Source organism: Mustela nivalis (genome assembly GCF_964662115.1).
Source record: "Mustela nivalis genome assembly, chromosome: 7".
NCBI classification, from domain to species: Eukaryota; Metazoa; Chordata; class Mammalia; order Carnivora; family Mustelidae; genus Mustela; species Mustela nivalis.
This window is the reverse complement of record NC_139026.1, coordinates 90,195,203-90,222,019: the sequence shown is the minus strand read 5'-3', so window position 1 is coordinate 90,222,019 and position 26,817 is coordinate 90,195,203. Positions and strand designations below refer to the sequence as shown.

At 49.5% G+C, this 26,817-nt stretch overlaps 2 protein-coding genes and 1 long non-coding RNA gene across 3 annotated transcripts; 2 read left to right on the top strand and 1 right to left on the bottom strand.

Annotated features, from left to right (window-relative positions):
• Nucleotides 1-351: 351 nt before the first annotated feature.
• KRT77 (keratin 77) lies at nt 352-11,795 on the top strand. The gene is made up of 9 exons (XM_082741380.1): nt 352-945; nt 5,414-5,628; nt 6,732-6,792; nt 7,304-7,399; nt 8,340-8,504; nt 9,894-10,019; nt 10,139-10,359; nt 10,776-10,810; nt 11,400-11,795. The coding sequence occupies exons 1-9, from the start codon at nt 373-375 to the stop codon at nt 11,711-11,713; spliced, it is 1,806 nt and encodes a 601-aa protein (XP_082597506.1). The 5' UTR covers nt 352-372; the 3' UTR covers nt 11,714-11,795.
• LOC309869793 lies at nt 5,536-10,184 on the bottom strand. Its single transcript, XR_014314347.1, has 3 exons — nt 10,100-10,184; nt 9,833-9,986; nt 5,536-5,616 (listed from the first exon to the last, which is right to left on the bottom strand). It is a non-coding gene; the product is annotated as an uncharacterized lncRNA (long non-coding RNA).
• Nucleotides 11,796-21,003: 9,208 nt separating the features above from the next.
• Nucleotides 21,004-26,571, top strand: KRT1 (keratin 1). Its single transcript, XM_082741378.1, has 9 exons — nt 21,004-21,634; nt 22,658-22,872; nt 23,177-23,237; nt 23,652-23,747; nt 23,918-24,082; nt 24,215-24,340; nt 24,874-25,094; nt 25,592-25,626; nt 25,718-26,571. Exons 1-9 carry the CDS (start codon nt 21,038-21,040, stop codon nt 26,074-26,076), a joined length of 1,875 nt encoding a protein of 624 aa, XP_082597504.1. The 5' UTR covers nt 21,004-21,037; the 3' UTR covers nt 26,077-26,571.
• The last annotated feature ends 246 nt before the right edge of the window (nt 26,572-26,817 follow it).

The window sequence follows — 26,817 nt, the reverse complement described above, 5'->3', positions numbered from 1 at the left end:
GAAGGTATCAGCTAATGATTTGGGGGAAACTGTATAGGAGTTTCCAGCAACTCGGTCCTGAGAGATTATTGCATTCTGATCTCTAAATGGCAAGAGATGAATGATAAATGATCAAGTTGGGGAAGTTTATCTACAGTACAATTTCTGCAACTCATAGGTGTGAGGTTTTAAACAGATGTTGCTGGCAGGCAAACTAAACATAAATATTCCCCTCCCAGGATTCGGAAGGTGCCCAGCCCAGCGAATGCATGTATATATAGGGACTAAGCCAGCTGTCTTGTCAAAGGAGTCATAGCTCTTTTCCTCCTGGGTCTCTGCCTCCTTCCAGCCGGGACTTTTCTTTTGGCTGCTTCTCTGGATGTTCTAGTAACCATGAGCCGCCAATTCAGCTCTCAGTCAGCATTTAGCTCTAGGAGCAGGCGGTTCTATAGCACAGGCTCTTCTGCAGGCTCTGGCGGTGGGAGTCGGGCTGTGGGGTCTGTGTGTCAGGTCCGAGGCAGGTGTGGTGGTGGTGGTGGTGGCGGGTATGGGAGCCATGCCAGGGGGTTTGGCTCTAGGAGCCTCTACAACCTGGGAGGCAGTAAAAGCATCTCTATTAGCTTAGTGGGAAGAAGTGCTAGTGGTTTCTGCCAGGGTGGGGGTGCAGGAGGGAGATTTGGAGGAGGGGGCAGAAGTTTTGGGGGAGGTGGTTTTGGAGGTGGTGGCTTTGGGGGTGGTGGCTTTGGAGGTGGTGGCTATGGAGGAGGTGGTTTTGGGGGTAGCAATTTTGGGCTTGGGGGCTTTGGTCCTTCCTGTCCCCCAGGGGGCATCCAAGAGGTGACTATTAACCAGAGCCTCCTTCAGCCACTTCACTTGGAGGTGGACCCTGAAATTCAGAGAGTCAAGACCCAGGAGAGGGAGCAGATTATGGTCCTCAACAACAAGTTTGCTTCCTTCATTGACAAGGTGAGTACCTCAAGGGCAGGGGGATCTCTGGCCCCTGATCAAATCATTGAGAGGGCCTTGTGCCCTGCCACCTCTTACCACCTTGTATTATCTCAGTTTGGTGGTGACAGTCACTTCCAGAAGTGTATGTTCTGAGACCTTAAGAAAGCATTTATTTCATTAGGCCTCAATTTGACTTGCTGAGGGGATTTGTCTTTTCCTTTTGGCCTGAAAGGAGGTAAGAAGTGTGAAAATGTCCCACAGAAAAAATACATGGTGTAGTGACTTTATTCTCATTCATCATTATTTACTTTCCAACTACCCACTCACCCATCCATCCATCCATCCATCCACACATCCATCCACACATCCATCCCACAAACATTTACTAAGCATCTATTATATGTCAGATACCGTGCCAGGTGCTACAGAGTGACAAGAACTCAGGTCCCGGCCTCAAGGAACCATGGCACAGTCTAGACGAATGCTCTGAGGGTATTACTAGGGGCTAAAGTGAATAGCATACTATCCTTCATTGGATAGGATATCCTTCATAGGATTCTATCACTGTTCCAAGAATGGGCCAGATGGAGCCATCATAGCCCCTTTCTCTAGTTCCTTAATTAAACTTCATATTAGGGCTGGTCCAGACCCAGATCAGCAAGTAGAGGCTGGTAGAGGCCTATAAGGACTTTCCTCCAGCGTTTCCTTTTGTCCAGAGTTGGAGGCACAGTAGACCCTGTAGGCTCCCCAGAAATGTCTTTGTTCTTGGTGATGTAATGGGAAGCCCTCTGGGGCACAAAGACCCCTGGATGCTCAGTGACTTTCCCTCAGTCCCATAGGAATTCAGTGTTAAGGCCAGCGCTTGACCTGTGGTCTGACTGCAGATTACCCATGGCTACCGCAGTGGATTCTGACTCTACTTTCTCATCTGGTCTTTCTTCTTTCACCCTTACCCTCATATAGTCCATTCTCAGAGTCACACAAGAGCCACCATTTAAGAACATTGTATCATTGTATCACTTCTATTTTTGAATACTCCATTGGCTGTTTGTCTCATTTGGAATAAAAGCCAAGATCCTATAAGGCCCTGTGTGATCTAGCCTCCGCCCCACAGCTGCTGCTCACTCCCAGATTGCATTTGTGAGAATGAGGCAACATTGCCACCACTGGGTAGAACATCTCTCAAGCTGCAAATTTTGGTGAACAGAGTGAGGACTGGACTTTAGCTCCCCAAGGTACAAACTCATTGCTTGCAGTGACCCTTCACTCCCTCTGTGTTCCTTTCCTATTTCTTTCTTACTTACCAGGACACTATTGTGTTCCTGACCCTTCTAGTACCCCATGCCTGCCTCAGGACCTTTGCTCCTGCCATTCCCTCTGCTTTGAACTGCTCCTTCCTGAGAGTGGTCGGGCTTGATCCCTCACCTCCTTCAGATCTTTTCTCAGATGCCACTATCTTAGCAGAACCTTTCCTGATTTCCCTTTCGAAGTAGCACCTACATACCAGCATCCTTATCCATCCTTATCCCTGTGTTACTTTTCTCCGTTGTCCCTAAGGCCATTTGACACACTGTATATTTCAAATGCCTCTGGGTGTAGACTATCCAGGGCAATTACCACCCTGGCATAGAGGATTCAAGCTCAGCTGAACAAGATCAGGCCGGTATCCCCATGGGAATAGATGGACACCCCCCCTTTCTTTCCAGAGGTCCTTTATCCTTGCCTTTGGTTCTATAAAAGCCTTTGTGTCTATTTCTACTCTCTGAGTGTCCAAGCCTGACACCTGAAGGGCTGACTAGACTTGTCATTCAACATGTATTTATTGAGTAATTATCATATGCCAGCCTATTCTGGGTGTTGGAGATTCAATTATAAACAAAACAGACAAAGTCTCTGCTTTCTAGGAGTTTCTAGTCTATTCAGAGGGACAGTTGTCTACACTTGGAGGCAATTCCAAAGCCCTTAGCATTTCACTAGTCCATGATACTTATGAACTGTCTTCTCTGTGTTGGGCATTGTGTGTCTATGGGTCTGAGCACCTTGTGTCCACAGGAGATCAAAGCCAACATGGGCCTGCCTTCCTGAGGCTCCCCCAGCCAAGGAGGGTTATGTTCAAACAGCACTAAGCGACGGCAAGTCACACTAGATGCTCCAGGGAAGGGATTGAGGGCTATAAAGGTGAGATACCAGGAGAATGCCACTTTAGTTGAGATCAAGAGGGTAAATGCTTAGTCAGGCAAAGAGTTGCTGGAGGCAGCAGGAGGTCCCTGGGGCTGGACTGTCATAAACAGGAGGGAGAGGAGCATGACAAGTCAAGAGGGGTATGCTTTTTCCAGAATGAAGGTGAGCTCAGCATTATGCTAGTTTCATCTGTACAGATGGGACATAGCCCAGGTATGTTTTGGGGGGCCTGGGAAAAAACACAATGACTTTCAGTGATTTTTCTAGCTATTAAATCCTACTAAAATTGCCTGGCACTCTTTGCACCCAGTCTCTGCCTTTGCAGTTTGGGTGGCCTGACGAAACCATGGGTTCCTTTGCTGATGTGCTCTGAGTTATCGTGTATGTGCACGGGGAGAAGATCCTCTGCCTAACCTGCCCCTCATTGTTTGATGTGGAGATTCCTTGTGGGTCCATGAAATTTTTTCCTTCAGTTCCTGCAATACTGAGCACAGGGCTGAGACCCCATGTCTGTTTGATTTGTCTACCTCCTTGCAATGCTGCTAGAACAAAACTAGGCCAGGTGGCAGGAATTTCCCATGGCGGGGGTTGGGAGGGCATTCAAGCTGAGACAACCTGTGAGATCTGCTTGCCTTAACTCTTGCTTTAATGAAGCTAAAAAGATGAGCCATGGGGAATAGTGTTCACTGTCTCCCAGCCTAGAGTAAAAATTCAAAGGGAGTTAACAAGGCTGGCCCCTCGGAAGGGCAGTCCTAAGGGCTGGGTGGCATTGTAGGGGAGCGTCTTCAGGGTTCTGTCCTGACCACACAAAGCAGTGGGTTTGTCCTCATACACAACTCCCAGGAGGATTCTGGAATGTTTGTGTGTGTGTGTGTGTGTGTGTGTTGTGTGTGTGTACACGTGTGTGTGTGTTTCTGCACCCGAGCGAAGTATAGAGGCATCCCCTATCTTCACCTAAGGCGTGGGAAGGGAGGCTCCATCTAAGGGCCACCTGTGGGGGTAAGGTGAAGGTTGATCACAATCTTGCGGAGCACAATCCATGCACGTGGTCTGCACAGCCAGTCAGCTCTCTGGACCCTGTACCTGACCTCTGTGCCCAGTTTTGGAAGAAGAGGTAGTGAGAATATAGGATGATGTCCACTCTCCATTTTCCATGTCAGTGAATATTAATGAAGGGAATCGCAACATGAGTATTTCCCAGACATTAGATAACCCCAAAGTCCTTACTTTAGGGCATGCTTATGCATTATATAACATTTCTAAAAAGTGGGAACGGGGCACCTGGGTGGCTCAGTTGGTTAAGCATCTGACTTCGGTTCAGGTCATGATCTCAGGGTCACGGAACTGAGTCCCACTTCAGGCTTCCTGCTCTGCGGGGAGTCTGCCTACCCACTCCCTTTGTCTCCCCCGCCCCCGTCATGCTCTCTGTCTCCCAAACGAGTAGATAAAACGTTATAAAAGAAGTGGGGCAACTTGTTTTTAAAATTCTGAGTTAGCATTTATGTGAGGTGACCTTCTGAAACATACACTGGCAGGAAATGGACATGGTGGACCCCGCAGGATGGGGGCACCCAGGCTGGTTTGGTCAGAAATCAGTATCATATTCTTAGTCAAATTGTTTCCTCCCTCTTATTGTCTCCTCTTCTCAATCACAGACAACATTTCAGCCACAAAGAGAAATGAGCCTTGGATATTAATGTTTCAGACGCTCTGCATTCTTTACGCTGCATTTCTTTACGCTGGGGGTGTGGTGTGTGGGAGTGACAGCTCTGTGGTATACGTGGCTGTAGGTGAAGAAAAGAAGGCACTCCACTGGAGGTGGTTGACCATCAAAATCAGAGTTAGCTTAGTTTTTTTTTTTTTAAGATTTTGTTTATTTATTTGATAGGGAGAGACACAGCGAGAGAGGGAACACAAGCAGAGGTGAGTGGGAGTGGGAGAAGCAGGCTTCCCGCTGAGCAGGGAGCCCAATTCAGGGCTCCATCCCAGGACCCTGGGATCATGACCTGAGCTGAAGGCAGACGTTTAATGACTGAGCCACCCAGGTGCCAGGTGCCCCCAGAGTTAGCTTAGTAACTCAGAGTTAATTTTAGGCAAGTTGACCTTATAGCCCTTGATCAACCATCAGAAACCACATTGTGTTCTGTGTGTCCTGATCCCACAGAAAGGGAAGCTCTCTGATCCCAAGGGGGACCATCTTGATTCTCTGAGGTCAGATATGCTGTCTGGTTGCCAGACTTGCTACCTGTGGGGGTGTTTCTTGGACCCACAGCCCAGGATGAACTTGGAAGTCTCTTGCTGTTAGGTGCGATTCCTGGAGCAGCAGAATCAGGTGCTGCAAACGAAGTGGGAGCTGCTGCAGCAGGTAAACACCTCTACTCGGACCAACAACCTGGAGCCCATCTTGGAGAACTACATCAGTGAGCTGCGGAGGCAGGTGGATTTCCTCAACACCGAGCAGATGCGCCAGAACAGTGAAGTTAGGAACATGCAGGATGTCGTGGAGGACTACAAGAACAAGTGAGACCTCAGGAAGGGTAAATGGGCCAAGAACTGATTCAGGGGCAAGATGTTCTGCTTTCGTGTTACTATGTCAGGGGGGACCAGGGTCCCTACCTAGCTCTGTACTGTACAACCACAGAGGGCACCATCTTGCCTATGGCAGCTCGGGTAGGATAGTTCTCAGTTGTATTGGGTGGGAAGGGCAGACTATCCTCAGGGTGCTGCACCCAGATGAGCCAAGTTCTAGTGGGTTTTGCCACTTTCTGACTGCTTGCAACTCTGTCTTTCTAAGCCTTTAGTTTTTATCTTAGTAAAGTAGGGATGGTAAGCACCCTCCCTATTGGGTTGCTCTGACAGGCAGATCTGGGTTCTCAGGCTTCAGTGTGCAGCAGGCTGGTTGAGTAGGCCTGGAAAAGCACCAGAGGGTTTGCATTTCTGGTATGCTTCCACGTGATGCTGGTGCACTGGGGACCACACTTTGAAAACCACCTATTTAGATGACATTATGCTTGATGAGTTCCTAGACTGTGTCTGCACATACTAAGCACTAGTTTTTATTAGTCAGAATTGTAGGGATGGCAGGACTTGTCTAATGCCAGATCAGCTGCTCCTGCATCCTGTAGGCAACCGAATGGCTTCTCCCTCCCCATGTGACAGTGCAGGGTGTTACTCTTGACGCCACCCTGACATGCCAATCAGAAAGTCAAGAGGTTGTGGCTCCAAAAGGGCAAGATGAAATTCACACTGAAGGTGTTGGGGGGCAACATGGTAGGTGACATTTTTTTCTCTTTAAAACAATTTAGCAAAAGTGGCTATTTATGTTCTCAACTGCAAAAAATGAGTGAGTGCAACAAATTTACAAAGGTAAAACATCAAAAGAAAGAGGGACATTTCAGGGTGGTTCTATGTGGCTCTGCATTTTCCACTTTGGATTGTTGTCCTCTGTACTGACCTGGAAGGCCCAGAACTGGTTTCAGCTGCTTGTCTGTGAGAGTGGCAGGGGATAGTGAAAGTCTAGCACTAAATGTTTGAATATTCCAAGCTGCCTGATGTGAGGAAAAATCTCAAGGAGCCAAGGTCAGCCTCAGCAGCCTATCTGTGTCTCTTACTCCCCGCTACAGATACGAGGAAGAGATCAACCGGAGGGCCAACACTGAAAATGACTTTGTCGTCCTGAAGAAGGTGAAGGATGGGGGTGATCCCAGGGGGACAGTGGGCCCAGGGGGCTGAGCAGAGTGAGGAACTACTGTGGGATACTATGTGACCAAGAGGGGAATGGTGACCACTGGGGACAGCTTGTTGAGGGTGTGGCCTGAATGAAGGCCCCTGCACTGAAGGGGTTAAGTCTGAAAGTGATGTTGATATCAATCTTGAGGCTTCCTGGAGTACTTTTATCTCTACAGTCCTGAAGGTAAAGTTTAATCAATTGACACCTGTCAGTCATGTGCAGCCTTGAGACCTGGGGAGGGACCTGAGGCGCTGTGTGTGAATGACTGGGATGAAGGGCTTAGTGTCACATTTCCTTCTGGCCAGGAGAGCCAGAGATTTTGCAGGTCCCTCACCTGAGTGAGGTGAGGAAATTTGCAGTCAAGGAAATAAACCAAGAGAGGTTTAGCCACTTGCCTGGGTCATCCTGTGAGCGTCCAGGCAACACCTGGACAATAAAGTCAGACTATTTCTGCTTGCTGATCAGGATGTGGATGCTGCTTACATGAGCAAGGTAGACCTGGAGTCCAAGGTGAATGTCCTCTTTGGAGAGATCAGTTTCCTGAAGTGTTTATTTGATATGGTAAGTTCAGTCCTCATGAGAAACTCTTCTCTTTCCTCACATGTCACAAAGGGCTATTGGAGGTGGAAGCCTGAAACCCAACATGACCCACTAGGGACTTCTCTCCCTAGTCACCTCAGCTCTGTGGGACTGGAGTTAATCTCCCAATCCCCAGTGCTCAGATTCCTGGGTGCAGGTGCTGGAGATGGGAGGCAGGGAGGGTCCTGAGGGAGAAGATGGAATAGCCCTTTTTTCTACCTAGACATGAGGTTAATACCCAGCACATACAGGAAGAAAACCGACCAGAAATCTTCATCAGTGCTGGGAAGCCAATAGGGCTATTGGGGAATTCTGTAGGAGAGGACAATGTGGATCCTAAAGGGAATGAGGATGAAGCCTGCAGTGGTGAGGGATAATATGCTCCTACCCCTGACCTTAACTGTTGCCATGTCTACCTTGGGCCAGATGTCGTGTGAGGAGCTTTGCCATGTCTTGGTCTTCATTCTGCTGATAAGAGAGCTGAGGCACTCAGAGACTCAGTCACTAGCTCAGTCCCTCAGCTAGTCACTAGCTAGTTGGCAGTAGAGCCCAGGCTCAAAAGTGAGGGAATGGCTGCATGTATTTCTTAAGGAACAAGTCTGCCTTTCAGAGAGCCCAACCAAAAATGGCAGCCAAGCCAACTAAGGCAGGGAGAGAGGGTACAGGAGAGGCATTTTGTGCAGGGGGTGCCTACAAGGGCTCTGGATTCATGCTCCTTTCTTCTCCCTAGAGACTAAGTCTGGGGGCCTTTACCTTTAGTTAAGGTACCTCTTGGGGTGAACACCTATTCAAAGATCTTTCCCCAAGACTCCCATCTGGCCCAGGCTTCTGTTTTCCCCAAAGAGACTTGAGGGGACAGGAGAGGGAAACTGAGGCCCCAGGAGGAAAGTGGAAGAGTCATCCTGGGTTCCATGCCTTGCAGGAGCTGTCCCAGATGCAAACCCATATCAGTGACACCAATGTCATCTTGTCTATGGACAATAACCGCTTCCTGGACCTGGATAGCATCATTGATGCAGTGAGGACCCAGTATGAGCTAATTGCACAGAAGAGCAAGGATGAAGCTGAGGCGCTGTACCAGACCAAGGTGAGCACTGCTGATTTTCTACCCAGACTTGGTACCCCAAACCAGACATAGCCTCAGAATTTCTACCATCTTCCTCTTATTTTGGAAGTTATATATATACACACATATACATATATGTATCTCTATACATTATATATATATATACACACACATATATATGTGTATATATAAAATATCTAATCTCATTTGCTCTTTATGACAAGACTGCAAGGTAAAGATTTGGCTACCCTTATTTTGAAGATAGTGGAGTATGACCTTCCCTAGTTTCTATAGGGTCTTATGGCAGGTAACGGACAGAAGCAGGACTTAAACTTAGGTGTCCTGTCTACAAACCCATTCCCTAAACCACTTATGATGTTTTTTATTCTTGCTTTTTTTCATAATGATATCTTCTAAACTGTAGTTTTGTACTTTTGTCTTTCACTTATTATTTGTGAATGCTGTTCTGTGACATTAAATATTATACATCATTTTAATAGCAGCATGGTGTCCATGGTAAGAATATACCCTCATTTATGGCATAAACATCTCTGTGGCTAAGTTTTCGGGCACATTTCTGATTACTTATTTATTATCAGTGAACTCAGACCTTTTTGGAGGGTGAAAACTGTAGTTAAGGATCAAAGGCTGGTTCCTTCATTCTGAACTTCTGGCACTTGAGATCTACTTTCTCAACACCAATCCTAGAGGGCCTCTGTCCCCCTGCCCTATAGGCAGGCATTCCGAGCAGGGTGGATTTCAGTGTCAGACCAGGGAGGTAGATGGTCAACAGGGAAAGCATCAGAATGCAGAGCTTCCCTTGAACCAGCAACTCTCCCCACTCCCTGCCACCTTACCTCCTCCCGAGCCCTGTGGGAGCTTACTGAAGGGGCCACATAGATACAGAAATGACATAGAGAGGAGAATGGGAATAAACAAGGGGCATGCTGAAGGCCTCTGAGGAAATCAGGTCTTGGCTGCTAGGGAAACCATCCTGGAAAAGGCTAGGAAGGAATGTGGTGTGCTGGCGAAAGGGAAGAGGTCCCGGTGTTGGTAAAGGCCAGCAGTAAGGCCTATATGGAGGAATAAGTAAGTGGAAAAGGGCATCTAGGAGCAGCTTTGTCTAGGATTTGGGTCTGGCCAGAGACTGGTGAGAAAGAGGGCGGCTTGAACAAGACTGTGTGTGTGTGTGTGTGTGTGTGTGTGTAGGGGGGGTGTCATGGCTCAGATGAGGGACATTTGGCACAGGAGTGAGTGTGTTATCAGGGTATCACAGCTCTGGGGATGGGGCATAGCTGGGAACTGTCCCAGGAGAGCAGATTGGGTGGGGCCTGAGAAGGTAGACTCACTCCCTCAAGGAGGGCCTCCTGCAGTGCAGCAGGCTGACCATGATGCCGTCTTTGTCCTCAGTACCAGGAGCTCCAGATCTCGGCGGGAAGACACGGAGACGAGCTGAAGAACAGCAAGATGGAGATCGCTGAGCTCAACCGCACCATCCAGAGGCTACAGGCAGAGATCGGCAATGTCAAGAAGCAGGTGAGAAAAATGCTCAGGGTAGGCTGTCCGGACACGCCACCTCCCACAGGGCCCTGTCAGATGGGGCTCCTGAAACTCACCTCTCATTCGGTTCTTCTCTGCAACCGTCCCCTGGGCAGCTTGAGCAGATGCATGTGGCCATTTCGGATGCAGAGGAGAGAGGAGAGCAGGCCCTTCAGGATGCACGGCAGAAGCTTGGGGACCTGGAGGACGCCCTGCAGCAGTCCAAGGAGGAGTTGGCGCGGCTACTGCGTGACTACCAGGCTCTACTAGGGGCCAAGCTGTCCCTGGACGTGGAGATCGCCACCTATCGCAAGCTGCTGGAGGGCGAGGAGAGCAGGTGGGCCCTGCTTCTGGGGCCAGCGTGCAGGCTGCCTCCATGGGGTGGTTGAAACTGACTATTTGGAGAGAAAACAGTCCTTGCTTTCTGGGAAGATGAGTAGATCTGGCTGAGTAGAAGCATTAAAATCAGAAGCAGAAGATATGTCATTGTCTTCAGTCCCCTGCCTCCCAGCAGAATGCCCCTATACCCCAGTCTAAGCCATGCAGCCAGTGCTAAATGGCTTCCAGAAACTGCTTAAACCCCTCTCTAGCCCCTCACTCCCTGACTCCCTAGCCTGTGCAACCACCTTTCCCTAAAGCTCGGGGACAGTTTTCACTTCAGGGGAATGTCTCTGCTCCGGATGTTTCCAGGCTGTCACCTGCATTCCCCTGGGCTTTGCTGGTCTGGCTGATGTGTGTGCTTTGGTTTTACAGGATGTCCGGGGAGCTGCAGAGCCATGTGAGCATCTGTAAGTCACAGGGCCCAGGGGGTGGGCTGTTTGGGGCAGGGCAGGGCAAAGGGAGGGCCCCGGATGGCTGACCAGCCAAGGACCACGCTCAGCATTCTAGTTTCCAGTCCTGCACGGTGAAAAAAACCAGTGAGCCAACAAATTGCAAAGCCTGGAAAAATTCCCTGAACTAAATTGTTACGATTTTAGTTTTTAATGTATTTTAGTGTTCACGAGACCTAATAATCAGTAGCAGCTTAGAACTTGTCGGGGTGTATGGATAATGAAAGCAGGTCCTGACGTGCTTTGTCTTTTTTTATTTTTATTATGATCATGTTCAATTAGCCAACATATAGTACATCATTGATTTTTGATGTAGTATTCAACCATTCATTAGTTCCCTAAAATACCCAGTGCTTTCTCCTATGAAGAATACTTTGAAAAGGGAAAGCCTTTCATCCGAGGTAACTTTTTGCAAGTCAGATGCGGCCAGCCACTAAGGATGCAGGAGGCTGCCGGAAGGAGGGTGCAGAGAGGTGCAGGGGGGAGGTCCAGGCTGGTGCCCTGGCCAGCCCTTCTGACCCATACTGGGGATATCCTCTCCCTACAGCTGTGCAGAGCAGCCAGACGACCGTCAGCGGCGGGGGCGGCGGGGGCGGCGGCAGCCGTGGCTCTGGAGGCTACGGTGGCGGCGGCTATGGGGGCTCCGGCGGCGGCGGCTCCCGTGGGAGCCGAGGCAGCTACGGCGGGGGCTCCCGAGGGGCCAGCGGAGGTGGTTACGCGGGTGGCGGCGGCGGCGGCGGGAGCTACGGAGCAAGCAGCCGGAGCAGCAGCAAGTACGCGGGCAGAGGCGGCGGCGGCTCCTCCCGCGTGCAGATCATCCAGACCTCCACCAACACCTCCCACAAGCGGATCTTGGAGTAGAGGGAGGCTCACACACACCCCCGCCGGCAAGGCGCTATCCTGTCCCCTGTCCCCTCCTGAACCCTTTTCACTTACCTTTCTCTCCTGGGTCTCAGCAGCTTTGCTAACACATTCCACGCTAGAGGGGGCAGCAGGTGGATAACCCCAAACTGCAGATCTGGCTTTGGAGGGCGCTGGTTGGCGGTCAGAATCACAGCCAGACGGCTCTCAGCTCAGACTCCACTCAGCTGGCCCTGCTCCTGCCCCTGGGGACACCCAGGGCCCCAGTTTAGCACTGGAGAAAGACAGCCTGTAGACTCTCCACCAAGCGGATGATGGAGAGTTAATGTCAAGGATATCAGGTTTCCTGCATCTTTCCTGTACCTGAGATGCCCTGTGAACAGTAATCCATCCCTTAGGGGACCTGCAGAATGAGGACTTTGGGCCAGTCGCTTGGCAAGGCGAACCTCTGTGCCACGGATGCATTCCTGTCCGTTGGTCTGTTAGCCTCATGCTTTCACGTCGGTGGAGAGTATGGATTTGCTGTCCTCATCAGACACCACAAAGTCATGTCTGGTCCTGATTCTGCATCTCTGTCTTAAGCATTGTTCTCTGGGTTAACAACCCAAGGTGGGAGCATTTCAGAGGGCATGTGTCCTTGTCCCCTGGGAGGACTAATTACTGGTGAATAGAGGAGTCAGTGGGCAAGCAGTGGAGCTCTGCTCTGTCCTACCCCCTTGCCAGTTCCATTCTCTGTCAGTCTGGCCCTTCCTGAATTCTGCTCCATAATGGCCTTCCTGAGAATTGTCCAGGAGGCTGGGCACATGCAGCCTAGCACTGTTGTGTCCATGTGCCAGGCCCTGAGGAGTTGGAGGATCAAGCATGGGTCTCAGGAGGGTTCTATCCTGACCAGTCCGGAAGCTGCTGGCCTGGTGTCCTTTCCTGGGGTCTCAAAGCCCCTCTGTTTTCCTCTTCTCTGTGACTGAGCACTTCGCGAGAATTTGACCCTTTCCTTCAGGCCTTCACAGGTGTTTGCAATGGCTGGAGGGGACAGGAAGGGGAAACTATCAGCCAATGAGCGGGCCTGGAGAGGGGGAGGAGGAGGGCAGTGTTGCTTCTGAGATCTGGAGTCACCTTCGCTTCCTTGCTGAGTCCTAACGCAGCCTCCAAGTCCGTGATTCTGTTGGGACCTCAGACGGGCTCAGTGGGGGTCCCTTCATCATTTCCTGGTTGAAGGTTGTACCTTGAAGGGCTTGACATTTTTGGTGTTTCTACAATAAAATTTTCTGTGACCTCAAACTACTGTTGAGTCAGAGATAAGTGATTTCTTCTTAAGTTTCTGCAGGCCTCTGCAATTATTCATATCTGGAAATTATTATTTTTATTATTTTTTATTAAATGAGTAACACATGATCTTAAAAGACCTCGCAGACATAATCTTACTAGTGCTTAAAGTGGCTGTTCATTCCAAAGTCACTTACACATTTATTCAGCTCCTGCTGTGTGCCAGGCGGTGGCCTTAGCCCTGGGAGTGCAGTATTGACTAAACATGTTTCTGAATCTTCAGGTACTCACAATCTAAACGTTAGGATATGGAAAAGGGGAGAGTTCAGAAAGAGGAGAAATCAGAGCAATGTGTCCCTGTGGACCTTTTAGTCTGAAGGTGGAAGCAAGGTCTGTCCTGTGGTCACAGGCAGAGCCTTCATTGCAGGAGTGGTGGGACCTGCCATAGGTGCCAATGCTGGGGAAGAGAAGTTGGCCCCCGAACTTGGCTCTCCTAGGCTAGAATGTGGAATGGGACTGGGGAACAGAGCAGAAGTAGGTGTGGGCAGGGACTGAGGGAAGGGCCCTTCAGACAGGGGATTAGTGTTCTAGAGACTCAAAGGTAAGAGAGAGTGAATGTGTGTGAATGAGAGAGGGTGGCTTTCCAGGAGACATGAGTTCAGAAGATAAAAGACTGAACCCATTCACCCAGTGGGGGTCCTGGGCAGGGTTTCTGGAATCCATGCCTCTGGGAAAAACACAGATGCCAATATTCAAGAATGGAGCAAATTAAGCTACCACTTTATCCTATGTGATATTTTGAGTCTGTGTAAAGAAGTCACATAAAAGACGTGACCTACTTTCTCCTTCCCTGAAGGAGTACAGATGGCAGTTTGGATATGGGATTCATTCAAATATGGCTGCAGCCCATACTGATAAGACAGTGTGTTCCCACGCACACCCCTACCTGCTCTCTGAGAGGTTTCTCCTCGTCGCACCTTGGCCATGGCCCTGTGGGGGAATAGGCTGGGAAAGGAGAGATGGGCAGACGAGCTGTCTGAAGGGAAGGAGAGAGGACTTAGAGAGAAGCCATGCCACGAGCTGTCTGAAGGGAAGGAGAGAGGACTTAGAGAGAAGCCATGCCACAAGAGAAAACAGCAGTGGGCGTAAACATGATTTGATGTAGAGTGTTCAGCCGCCAACAGTGACAGCACATGAACCAACAGCTGTTGGTGGCCACTGGGGATGGGTGTGGGGATCAGGAAGATTGTAGTGTTCCGAATCCACTTTAGCTCTTCTGTAGTCTGATCACTCTGAGGACATTACTTAAGAGGAGTCCATTCAGATGCCAGTGGCCATTGTGGTGACAGTGGGTGACCAAAACCCTGGCCAAAGGGGGATGGTGGAAGGCCCTGGATGTCTTTGGGAAGAGATGTGACAGTTAATTGCAAAGATATGATGAGCTTCCCTGCAAAGAAGGGTTGACCCCAGCTGATGACCCAGATGGATAGGTAGGAACCGCAGCAGATTTGGCCCAGGATAAGAAGCAACTTTTATTGATCCTGAGATGGGAGAGGCATGAGGAATTGGCACATTTCCAGCAGAGGTTAACTAACTAACTGGCAGGAGGTTGAGGGAGGGACTGAAGGACATGTGGGAAGATGTGTGCAGTGGCCATTCATCCCTCTGCTGCCCTAAGAGTTCATGTGATGGATCCTGAAAAAAAAAAAAAAAAAAAGGAATTTCACATTGGGGGAAATTAAGCTCAGATGCCAAGGAAGGATCAAGTCATGGAGAGGCCCCAGGGCCAAGGATTGTGAAATGAACCCAAGTCTTCTGACACTACCAGACCTAGTCCAGGGTGTGGATTGATGCTCCCTGGGAACATGCATGTGCATATGATGTGCTTAAGGAATCCAAGCTAGCTCTGGATCAAAACACACAGCAAGGTGGATCAGAGGTCTTCTCACCCACCTTTCTCCTTCTGGGCAGTAACTGGGATTGTTCCAAAACACATGGCCCTGGTCTTTCTCTTCAGAAACTTTGACCTTCTCAATGATGGAGAACTATGGGACAGATGGAGGGAACCATGTGCCTGAATCCTAGAATATTTGAACAGAGATTCCATAGGGTCAGGGCATGAGAAATGTAGGGCAAGGAGAGAGGAGATAGCCAAGGAAGTCCAAGGAGACTCCAAGGAGAGCCTCAGTGTCATGTTCTGGGCCTGAGCAAGGGGGCTAGCACTAAAAGATGCCAGAGGAGGCTTCCTGGTATAAACAATATTCTTGTTAAAGGCAATGAGATCCCATTAGGAGCAAATACCTCTCACTGTAGCTCACCCCAGTACAACAAGCAGCCATTCCATAGCCCTCTAACCATGTACAAAATGCATCCACATGTGGTATCTCTGATTCTCATGGGCCCTGGGGGAGGTCTGGGGGGAACACCTGTGGTCCTTCCAGGGACCAGGAAGCATTCCATCCCTGCTCCTGGGTAGTGCTATTCCCACAGCGCTGATACTCAGAGGGAGAGTCAAGCAAGCCTAACCACTAAGAACCAGAGGGGCGGGCCAGAGGGAACACAGAAGAGGGCAGGAGGCCACTCCCAGGGAGAGTTTGCCAGCTGCTTCTCACGCTGAGAGTCTGGAACAGGGCAGGGCACTCTGAGAATCTAAATTTAATTCCACCAGCTTCTCATCTACATAGATTATAGTCTAGGAACCGATGACAGGAGGAGCAAGCATTGGCTCAATAAAATTCTAACTCTGTCTGACCTTGGACAAGGTGTACGTTTCTGGGCTGAGAGAGTCCTCGATATCAGGAAGCCTGTGAAGAACGTTGCTTCTCCCTCCATTGCTGGACCTTTGGCCCAGAATGCATCTTCCAATTATGAGCCATGTGCTCCAATAGGCCCTCTTCAAGCTCAGTGTAACTCCCATCATTTGGTTGGACCTGCTGCCCTGGTTTTATCAGCTTTCCAATCAGTCCAGGAAACTGTGTCTTCAGGTTGGTCAACACTCTGTTGAAGACTGAGCTGGGAACTTGGGATGCTGGGAGGTACTTGAGCATGGAAGACTGGTTCTGAATGTCCCAGTGCCGGGCTGGAAAGGCTTCTGGGGGCTCCCAGGGTGTGTTCTGGCTTCCACACCTGTTCGGGCATGCTCAGCCATGGGATTTGTCCCCACCCTGCAGAGCAAGTATTCCACAGTGACAGTAATTCCCAGCTGCCTAGCCCCCTTCGGGTGCAGGTGCACTCAGCATTCCATCCTGTGTGTGTTGGGCCCTTAGCTTCCCTGTTATAGACTTAACAGCCTCCTCCCCCAAGGCTTTCACCCACAAGATGACTTCATCGCAAGAACTTAAGCTGCCTTTCTGGGTCTTTTGAGTTTCCAGTGAAACAGGGGCTTGTTTCAAAGCTTTTCCTGATAGTTATATCATCTCTGGAGCCTTCCAAATGCAATAGTGAGAGAGAATCCTTCCTGTTCTCTCTATCTAGCATCTCCTACACTTCGGTTTCCCTCTAAGGTAGATGCAGTCCCTCTTTTAGATGAGGAAACTCAGGCTCAGAGAGGGCAAGGGACCTACCCAGAGTCACACAGCTAGAGATGTGCAGTCAGGAGCAGGTCTCTGGCTAACTCCTTGGCTCAGACAACCTCCACCTCTCCTCTCCTATGTGCCCATCTTGGCTTCCTCCTTTCTGGTCTTTATTCTGCTCCAGCACTGCTAGCAAGCCACTGGGGGCCTCCTTCCCTGCTGTCTGTCCTGAGCAGGCTGCCCCAGTTGAGCACCTCTCCTTCCTGCCTAAAAAGCCTCGGCCCCTCCTCTGCTGGCTGCCAGCTTTCCACATCTCACCCCGCCTCCCCATTGTCTGTGGCTCTCCTTCATGCCCCCCAGCCTTCAGCTTTCCCCACTCCCCTGAAATTTCCTTCTCTTACGTCCCTGGTGGAGTCCCGTGGGGCTGGGTGACTTGTCATTGCATGTCTTTCTTCAACTTTTTTCTTAGTCCCTGCAAAAAGCTATCAAAACATCACCACCCCTGACCCTGCCCATGGCCACAGCCTACCTGTGGCAGCTTCATCCCAGTGATCAGTTCCAGGGTGTGTGTGTGTCCTCGAGATTGGAGGTGCTCTGGCACTCTGATATCCAGCATGGATGGGGTACCTTTCAAGTGAGGGGATTGCGTGGGAGGCTGGAGCAAGTGGGGGTGTAAGGAGGGCACCCAAAAACCCAGAGGACTTGAAAGTTTTGCTTTCAAAGCCTTCCAGAACAATGGAGGGACTAGCAAACACACATACATACACATGTGACTATGCACTTGAATCTGGCAGCAACTGAGCTGAGAAAAAGAAACCAATGGAGAAGCCGAGTGCTTTTAATCAAGGAAAACTCCTGGAACAGTGGGCTTTGTCCACTGCCTGGCAGAGCAGGGGAGATGGAGACATTTGCTCTCAAGGCCTGATGGACAAATTCTGATTCAGGTCCAAATGCTTAGGAATTGCGATTGTGGGTGCCCCAGAGCTTGCCTACGAGTAGAAGTTTGAAGTGGGTCACTGACAGGCTGCATGGCCCACTGGGGGGAGAAGAGTGTGAGTGGGTTTGGCAGATGGAGAGGAGCAAAGGAAGAGGGAAGAGAGTTGATTGGTTTGGACAAAGCACAGGAGTGGAAAGGTCAAGGTGTGAGGCTCTGCGAGGGGGTGGCAAGAAAGCTGTAGGCTGTGGGGGGGGGCATGACATGAGGAGGTCTTTGGGATGGCGGCAGGCATGTTCTCACACTTTGACAGGCTTGGCTTGTCAGCTTGGGTGCATGTCTTTAAGCCTCCATGGACCTAAGCTGCCTCTTCTTTAAAATGAAGCTAATCTTAGTGACCACTGTGAGGACCTTGGGTGATCTTTAGATGAGATATGTATGGCTCCTAGCATGTAGTCGGTGTCTGTGGGTGTGGGTGCCTCTCTCCTTTTTCATGCTCTCTTTAAGTGCAGGGCCTGAAAGAAAGCCAGAAGAAGGGTGAGTGGCTCACACCTTTCTCCCATGTCTACTTTTTAATATCTCCACATGTTCACCACAGTCCTGGGGACATGGCAGGGAAGGACGAGCTGGAACGGCTGGTGACATGGCGGCTTCCAGTCCTGCTGGGGTCCCAAAAAAGTGAGCGGTGGGAACAGAATAGAAGTTTAATTCAGAAACTGGACAATTCCCAGGAACGAACTACACGACTTAGACACATTTTTTGACCTCTTTGAGTCGGCCTTCTCAGGGAAAAGGGAGGGCAAGGAACCTTGTTTGATTGGTGGCTTAGATGGTGTGGTCTTTGAGTCCCTGAAGATGGGAACATGCTGTGATTGCTGGACACCGTTCCACTTGCCCGTCCTTGCGCCCCTTCTCAGGTTTAGAAGAACACTTGAACTAAAACCAGGGAACTAGGGTTCTAGTCCCAGATGTGTGTTTTCTGGGCTGGAGTGTCTAAGCAAGTCCCCTCACCTCCCTGCACCTCGGTTCTCCACTTTGTAAAATGGGTCCAAACAGTTTGACTGCTTCATTCTCGCCGCTCCCGTGGGGTGGTGTTGGTGTATTTCCTCGGTCAGGCGAAGTGCACAAGTGTCTGCTGATGGTGATGTTTATGCCTTCTCATTTCTTCTTTTCCCTCCAACTTTCCCTCCTCATGGTACCCCCTACAGTCAGTTTTGCAGCTCTGTCAATTGTCTAGCAAATGCCTGTCCACCTCTTTTCTTCCAGTGTCAGTTTCTCAGTTTGGGGATGGGAGCACGGGCCCCTGAGAGATCTTTTGTTGGCTGGCAAAGTTGAGAGAATAAACACACACATGCACACACACACACACACACTCACACACACGCTTGCATACCCAGGCGCACACCCCTCCAAACTGCTGGAAGGAATCAATGTGTAGGGCGACGTGTCTCCCAGGGGAGTATGCTTAACAAAAAGAATTTTGATTGCCTGTCAGGAGATGGTTAGGCAACAGTCATTACCATGCCAAGACCGTCCCAGGTCCCATTACTCCTAGTTGGGAACAGGATCTGAATTACTCATTCTTCAGACAAATGGCTGGTTTAGCAGCCCACGGATGTTAGTGTTAGGACCGAGTCCCAGACTACAGAGTCACAAAGATGGGGCGCAAGAGGGAGATCAGTGGAGAAGTGAAGGGCACCTTCTGGAGACCAGTGTGCGCAAAAACTGGGAAAAGAGGAGGGACAAGACTCAGCAGTGAGGTACAGGCTGGGGAGGACTGACATGTAGCTGTGTTGCTTTAGGAACACAGGGCCCTGGCTGGAGGGTCTTCACAGGACACCCCCCCCCCCTTCTCCCCATAGTTTATATTCCACAGTGAGGACTTTCTGCACAGGCCTGTGATTTACCACTCAGAGCTGCGCAGAGCTGGCTGGACTTAGCGCTGGCTTCTCACCGACTCTTCAGTTCTGTGTTCATGTGGAAGGGTGGGCAGTAGGCTGGACTTCTAAAGACTCGCAGAATGGAAGTCTATGTGGGGTTCAGGTCGTTCCCCGTCTCAACCCCACTCACTTCTGTTCATTAAGATTGATCAAGGGGTACTCCTCCGGGAGTATGCAGTTGGACACTCTTGCACTTGGATAGAAGTGAAACCTCCCCACTGAACTCTGTGCCTGTGATCTCCCCTTCTGTGAGTGAGTTGAGGTGCTTTGCAAGTGCTTGCATATGCCTGGGACTAAGGACTTGAAGGGATGGTACGGGCCTCTTGCCTTTGAAGCTCTCTGAGGTGGGAAGCTGGCTGTGTCGTCTGGCTTTACATGCAGCAGCCAGCACACCCCAAAATCATCACGTGGTGTCATACAACACTGCTGGTTAGAAGATTCTGCACACTGTCACTCAACATCCTCAGTTCAAGTCCCCTCCATGCCCTTTTACTGCCTTTGTAAACTTGAGCTTCAGTGCCTCAGTTTCCCCATGTTAAAACCGGGCAGCATAATAGCATCTGTCTCAGAGTTGTAAAAATGAAATAGGTGAATACATGTAAAAGCTGTAGAACAGGGTCTGGTACTGTGCTTGTTTTTTCACACATCTTAGCTAGTATCGTGCCTGTTACTATGGCCATTACAATTGTCCAGAAATAGTGTTCACTTCTCGGATCAGGCTTTCCAGACGCACATCGTTGTCCTCTCTTCCAAGTCTACAGTCATCTCTCCACATTACCCATTGTTGTTCCCTAAGCCCCTGTGAAGCCTCACCTCTACCCCTTGGCTTTACAAAATGTATGGAATAGGTTCTACTGGTTACCTCCCAGCTCTCTAAGCTTTTCCATGGGCATCTTTGTGCCCTCTGTTTGCACCAATTTCCTTTGCTGGTGTCTCTGTCTCCTGCCCCAGCTTGTGTCTGAGGAAAAAGAACAACTGGCAAACTCAGAAAGAGCATGTCTTTCCGTCTGGCCCTTCTAGAACACCTGCCCATCCATCCTGTTCTCTGCTAGTGTCTCTTCCTATAATACTAAAGCCTATGTAATAGAAATAAGTTGTTTGAGTTTTTCACTTATTAAAGCTCTTATTTGGGGTCCAGACATATGACTTGGTGAGCTCTGGGCTCTAGAGAGTCATCATAGATATGGGCCAGAGAGTTCCTCTGCCGATTTGAGCGTGAGGAGTTGCACCTGCCAGGCTTGAGGGGACAGTGCACTTCGCAGCTTACAAGGGCAAAGGCAAGAGCAGGAATATACATATCTCTGTGACAGGAGGTTATGAAATCCTACCAAGAAGCACCAGGTGGCAGATGCAGGGTCCTGTTTTCCCAAGGTCACAGCACTTGAAGGGAGATTTTGTCTGATAAAATGATTACCACACGATTGATCTTGCACGCACAGCAATTTTGAGAGCTATCCTGGGAGCTAGGTGTGTAGTGTTTATCGTATTGTTGAGGCTCGTAAAAATCTTGTATGGCTGCAGGCAAGCCAAACCCTTGACAGGCTCTGCGTCCCGCTGACTCGAGGACCAAGCCCAGATGTGCTCCTGGTATATAAGGGACAGTTTCTGTGCTTGGGGTAGAGGAGTGTGAGCTCCTTTCCTTTCCCGACTTTGCTCCAACTCTCTCCAAGGCAGCATGAGTCGACACTTCAGTTCTAGGTCCGGGTTCCGGAGCGGAGGGGGCTTTAGCTCTGGCTCTGCCGGAGTGGTCAGCTTCCAACGCAGGAGCACTAGCAGCTCTGTGCGCCACAGTGGGGGAGGTGGCGGGAGATTTTCAGGGGGAAGATGTGGAGGCGGTGGTGGCGGTGGTGGTTTTGGAAGTCGCAGCCTTGTCAACCTTGGTGGCAGTAAAAGTATCTCCATAAGTGTGGCCAGAGGAGGTGGACGTGGTGGCTTTGGGAGTGGTTATGGTGGTGGTGGCTTTGGTGGTGGTGGCTTCGGAGGTGGTGGCTTTGGTGGTGGTTATGGTGGTGGTGGCTTTGGGGGTGGTGGCTTTGGGGGTAGTGGCTTTGGGGGTGGTGGCTTTGGTGGAGGTGGTTTTGGTGGAGGTGGTTTTGGTGGAGGTAGTTTTGGGCCTGTCTGCCCCCCTGGTGGCATACAGGAAGTCACCATCAACCAGAGCCTTCTGCAACCCCTTAATGTGGAGATTGACCCCGAGATCCAAAAAGTAAAGACTCGAGAAAGGGAGCAAATCAAGTCGCTCAACAACCAGTTTGCCTCCTTCATTGACAAGGTGAGTTTATCTCCTCAGTGCATGGGGAGGACTGCTCTTGGTCCATTTCAGATCCCTTGGGGTTTAGCCTCAAGTTTCTGTTTGGGGATTTCGTAGAATTGTCTTCTAGGAGATACGTTAGAAGTATTCTTGTGAATGATTCTAATGACTAAACTCTCTCTTGAACAAAGAAGTCTGTGGGTCAATATGACATCACCTTGAAGTGTCTTCTTATTCAGTTCTTGAGCTGAATTGGGGCTTACTTAACATATGGTGAATGAAGGAAATAGAAATGGGGCTAACTCAGCTTTCTAGGGGGCAAATGGGAGCTCTGGAAAAGTCTTCCTAAAGGGAGTTGAGGGTGAATAGAGTGCACTGTGATATTGTAGTAGAAAGGATGTAGTAAGTAGCACCAAACATCTTTTGCTTTTAGGCAGGGAGCTCTGCCCTCTAAAAATGTTACATTCGTAGCAGTTTTTCAAAATACTGATATTCTGAGTATACCTCTGGAAAAATATGTAAACCATTTCTTATTTTTTGCTTAATCATCAATCATGTCAACTCAAAGTTATCCACAATAGATTTCAAATTCCATTTTGGATTTCCCCATCATCCCTCTGAAAGTGCGAATATTTATGGAATGCGTACCAATGTTTGTGGCAATCTACCTAAAAAAAGTGGAAAGGCAAATCTCTTAAATATCATGTATCTATTTCAAGTATAATTGCAGTAATTTTATACAGGGGTTTGCTGTCTGGTATCTGTCTAGTTACTCCTTTCAAAAGTTCCAGCTGTGACAGTATAGTAATTACCCTTCTCAGGGAAATTAAAGCTTCTGTGAATTCACAGCGAGTTAGATGTTGTACCAAAAAATGATGCGAACTTGATTTTCTTCCTATTTCACTGCTGTGGCCAGGAAAACAGGACTTGAAAAAACAAGTTCTTTTCAAACAAGGCATGGGTCTCACTGTGGTTGCCTATGGCTCTCAGTGGCCGGCGGACTCCATTTCTACACCAGTTGGTAACGGGGGCTCGTGTTCTCAGGTGCGGTTCCTGGAGCAGCAGAACCAGGTGCTGCAAACAAAATGGGAGCTGCTGCAGCAGGTAGACACCTCCACTCGGACCCACAACTTAGAGCCCTACTTTGAGTCCTACATCAACAATCTTAGAAGGAGAGTGGACCAACTGAAGAGTGACCAATCTCGGATGGATTCAGAATTGAAGAACATGCAAGACCTGGTGGAAGATTACCGGAACAAGTAAGGAAGACTGACCAAGCAATCCTTCCAGAAAGTGGCAAGTTAAGACTACGAGTCTTAAGCTAAGAGAGTATGCAGTGATATATTTTCTTAGGTTAGAGACCAATTAATTTAGCATTTTTAGAATTCTTCCTCTTCTCAGAAGTTGGAAATAGCTTAGAAGTTTGGTTGCTCCAAAGGACAGGGTGACCAAGCTGTCCTAGGCTACAGGAGGCAATGACAGGTGATGCCAATCTCAGTTGGGGAGGCTGAACTTCAGATCTCACCTTCTCCAAATATCCAAATCCCTCTGATTTCCTTGCAGGTATGAGGATGAGATCAACAAGCGGACAAATGCAGAAAATGAATTTGTGACCATCAAGAAGGTGAGCAAATCTGTGGGATGGACCTCACATCTGAAATAAAGAAGAGAAAAGAGTCTCCAATTACTAAGTAGAAGGAGGTCATGATGTGGAGAACCTGGTGGGGGCCTGATGAATAGATGAATAGAGCCCCCCCCCCATATTATCATGGACCTAGGCTTTTCCAGGCCCTTTGCTTCTCTAGTTCTCTCAGCCCTTCACAGAGAAGGTGGGGAGGCAAGTTCTTAGCAGCTCAGATGAGCTGTCCTGTGATTGTGATTCCAAGGGGTGGGGCAGTCTAGGGATTGTGATCTGCCTAGTGTAGAAAGATGTGGAGGAGACTCCAAATGTTTGTTCTACTGGAAAAGCCCCTCACAGCTGGTGAGAGGGACTCATCCTGGGAAAAACATGATTTTGTGATGTCCATTGTTCCTCTAGGATGTGGATGCTGCTTATATGACTAAGGTGGACCTTCAGGCCAAAGTTGACAACTTGCAGCAGGAAATTGATTTCCTCACTGCACTCTACCAGGCAGTAAGTCCTTTGTTTTTGACCACATTTACCCAAATGTAGAGCCTCTGAACCTGTGCCCATCACTATCCAGAAGAACAAAGATATATCTTCCATTTCCTGACTCCTCCTCCCTCTGTCTAAGCTGTGTTTTGTTTTAACGTTCTAAGTCATTGAGCTGTTGTGTCTTGCAGGAGTTGTCCCAGATGCAGACTCAAATCAGTGAAACAAATGTCATCCTGTCCATGGACAACAACCGCAGCCTGGACCTGGACAGTATCATCGCTGAGGTCAAAGCGCAGTATGAGGAGATTGCCCAGAAGAGCAAGGCTGAGGCTGAGGCCCTGTACCAGACCAAGGTGAATGAGCCGAATGTCTAGCCAGTTTTCCTGAAATGTCTTGTCTTGCTGTCCTGTGTCTTCTCTTATATTTCTCTGTGTGAGCCATGGTATGTGCTGCCACATCTAATTGACTTGATCTACCATCTTTAGTATGAAGAGCTCCAGATAACTGCTGGCAAACATGGGGACAATCTGAAGAGTACAAAGATGGAGATTTCAGAGCTGAATCGGGTGGCCCAGAGACTGCGATCTGAAATTGATAGTGTCAAGAAGCAGGTATTTGTTCCCTCCTTCAGCTATATCTATATGGCATTGGGGAGGGAGGCTCAGGTAACTGGAGGACACTTTTCTAGTGTAGAATCTTATAGTCCATTCCAAGCCTTTGGTGATTATTCTGGTCTTCACAATTCAGTCTTCATGCTGAGTTCTCTTTAGGGAAACTTGTGAAAATGACCTAGCAGAGAAATGGATGTGATGGTCATGAGTGATCTAGCCCATGAGGCAAAGACTTGGTGAATGAGAGGAAAGGTGGTCAGGAGGTTTCGGGGTAGACATTTAGGAAAAGGGAGAAAGGGTGGAGAAGCCTCAAGTCAGGGCCAGGAGAGGCTGCTCTGTATTCCCTTTAAGGACTTTTATGGAAGTCAACTCAGTGACTAGCTATCCAGAGGCAGTGATGTGTTAACTAGAGCCATAAGTGGACTTAAAACTGTTGTGATTCTGTTGGACTGAGAGTACCAGCCTCACTGAGGCGCCCAGGGTGGGATTAGGTGATAAGAGAGTGAGTGACATGTGAGCTTCTCCTCTCTCAGATCTCTGCGCTGCAGCAGTCCATCAGCGATGCCGAGCAGCGTGGTGAGAATGCCCTTAAAGATGCCCAGGGTAAGCTGGCCGAGCTGGAGGACGCCCTGCAGAAGGCCAAGGAGGACATGGCCCGCCTGCTGCGTGACTACCAAGAGCTGATGAACACCAAACTGGCCTTGGATATGGAGATCGCCACCTACAGAACCCTTCTGGAGGGAGAGGAAAGCAGGTGAGGACAGAACCCTGGGCACTTTGGCCATTTCTTATGGTGCTTCTTCCCTTGTAGGCTGACTGCCATCCAGCATGCAGCCGAGGGACTGCAGCTTGTCTTGGGTGTGGGGAGAGGAAAGATACTGGGTTCAGGAGGAAAGATGAGGCCTCATTTTGGGACCCCAACCTTGTTTGGAGGGCTAGAGCATCTGTATGAAGTGCTTTGAGAAGGAATAATTTATTCTCCATCTAGGAGGGTTCAGACGTCATCTGGCCTGAAGGTCAATGGCACTGTTAATTTGCACTCTCTGCAAGACTCTTGTCTATTTTCTATGGTGATTTCTTCCTGTTTGTGTTCACGCTGAGAAAATGGCAGCAGTTTGGGATCCCGAGGGCACTGGATTGGGTTTCAGATCAAGTGGGTAGGAGGAGTCCCAAATGGGGAGAGTCTCTGCCCCTGCTGAGAGGGTTTGTGCGGCTAAGGAATCATGCGAGACTTGCTTTTTCCTCCTACAGGATGTCCGGAGAGTGTACCCCGAACGTGAGCGTGTGTAAGTACCAGCTGCTTTCTCAGGGGCATGTGAAGGTTTTGCTGGGCTGGAGAGGGAGTGGGGCTGACGATAACTGACTGTCCCCTTGCAGCTGTGAACACCAGCCACACCACCATCAGTGGAGGTAGCAGCCGAGGAGGCGGTGGCTTCGGCTCCGGCGGCGGCGGCGGCGGCAGCGGTGGCGGCTATGGTTCTGGAGGTGGCAGTTACGGCTCCGGAGGTAGCAGTTACGGCTCTGGAGGTGGTGGCGGCGGCAGCTATGGTTCTGGAGGCGGCGGCGGCGGAGGCTACGGCTCCGGTAGCAGCAGTGGAGGCCACAGAGGCGGCAGCTGGGGTTCTGGCGGCGGGAGCTCCGGAGGTCGGGGATCCAGCTCTGGGGGTACCAAGACCTCTAGTGGCAGTTCCAGCGTGAAGTTTGTTTCCACCAGCTATTCCAGAGCTGTCAGATAAAGAGGTGTCCTCTAACATGTTAGCTCTCCCTCTCCATCACTACCAAATATGCTTGGCAAGACCAAGGGCAGTTGCCCCAACCTCACTGGAGAAAAGAGCTATCATTAGTTACACCCTAGTTCACCCTAGTTCCCCAGCTCTTTCCTTTCTTCTCTGCTTCCCAAATAAGTTTTTAGATCAGTGGCAATCTCAGTCCCTCTGGCTGTGACCCTGCTTTGTGCTTTACCCAAGAAACAGTCTAGCAATGACCACTACACACATTACATTTCAAAGCATCTCCTTAAGTCAGCCAGATGAGGGATGGTTAGAACCATGGCTTCTTTGTTGTACATGGAGCACATGCCCTAGACACTCCTTAGTATCCTAGTTCTTGGAGCAAGCTCTGTGCTGCTTTGGTTTTGTATATAAGGTGTGAGCAAGTTGATTGTCTTTTGTGGAGAGGTCTTAAACTCCCCCCTTCCTTGTATTGCTGCAATAAACTGCATTTTGAAATTCTCTACGAGTCTCAATCTCCTTTGTTGATGGCACTCTCTGTCCTGTGTGGTGCTTTGTGGAAGGGAAAGAAGACCTTAGAGCCATATGGCATATGGGGGAGTTGGAACATATGAAAATGATGGGCAAGATGGGGACGCTGGTCAGATACCATTCATCTTTAAGCATTTGATAGTTAAATACAACACACTCTTTCCCAGAGTGTGCAGATGTCATAGAGAAATGGAGAGACCGAGGTATTAATCTGAG

Excerpts from the sequence above, each read along its gene's own strand:
- KRT77 (XM_082741380.1), top strand. The coding sequence starts at position 373 with ATGAGCCGCCAATTCAGCTCTCAGTCAGCATTTAGCTCTAGGAGCAGG. Across the intron at positions 5,629-6,731 it reads GTGGAGGACTACAAGAACAA|ATACGAGGAAGAGATCAACC; the intron begins GTGAGACCTCAG and ends TCCCCGCTACAG. Across the intron at positions 7,400-8,339 it reads TGAAGTGTTTATTTGATATG|GAGCTGTCCCAGATGCAAAC; the intron begins GTAAGTTCAGTC and ends CATGCCTTGCAG.
- KRT1 (XM_082741378.1), top strand. The coding sequence starts at position 21,038 with ATGAGTCGACACTTCAGTTCTAGGTCCGGGTTCCGGAGCGGAGGGGGC. Across the intron at positions 23,238-23,651 it reads AATTTGTGACCATCAAGAAG|GATGTGGATGCTGCTTATAT; the intron begins GTGAGCAAATCT and ends TTGTTCCTCTAG. Across the intron at positions 25,627-25,717 it reads TACCCCGAACGTGAGCGTGT|CTGTGAACACCAGCCACACC; the intron begins GTAAGTACCAGC and ends GTCCCCTTGCAG.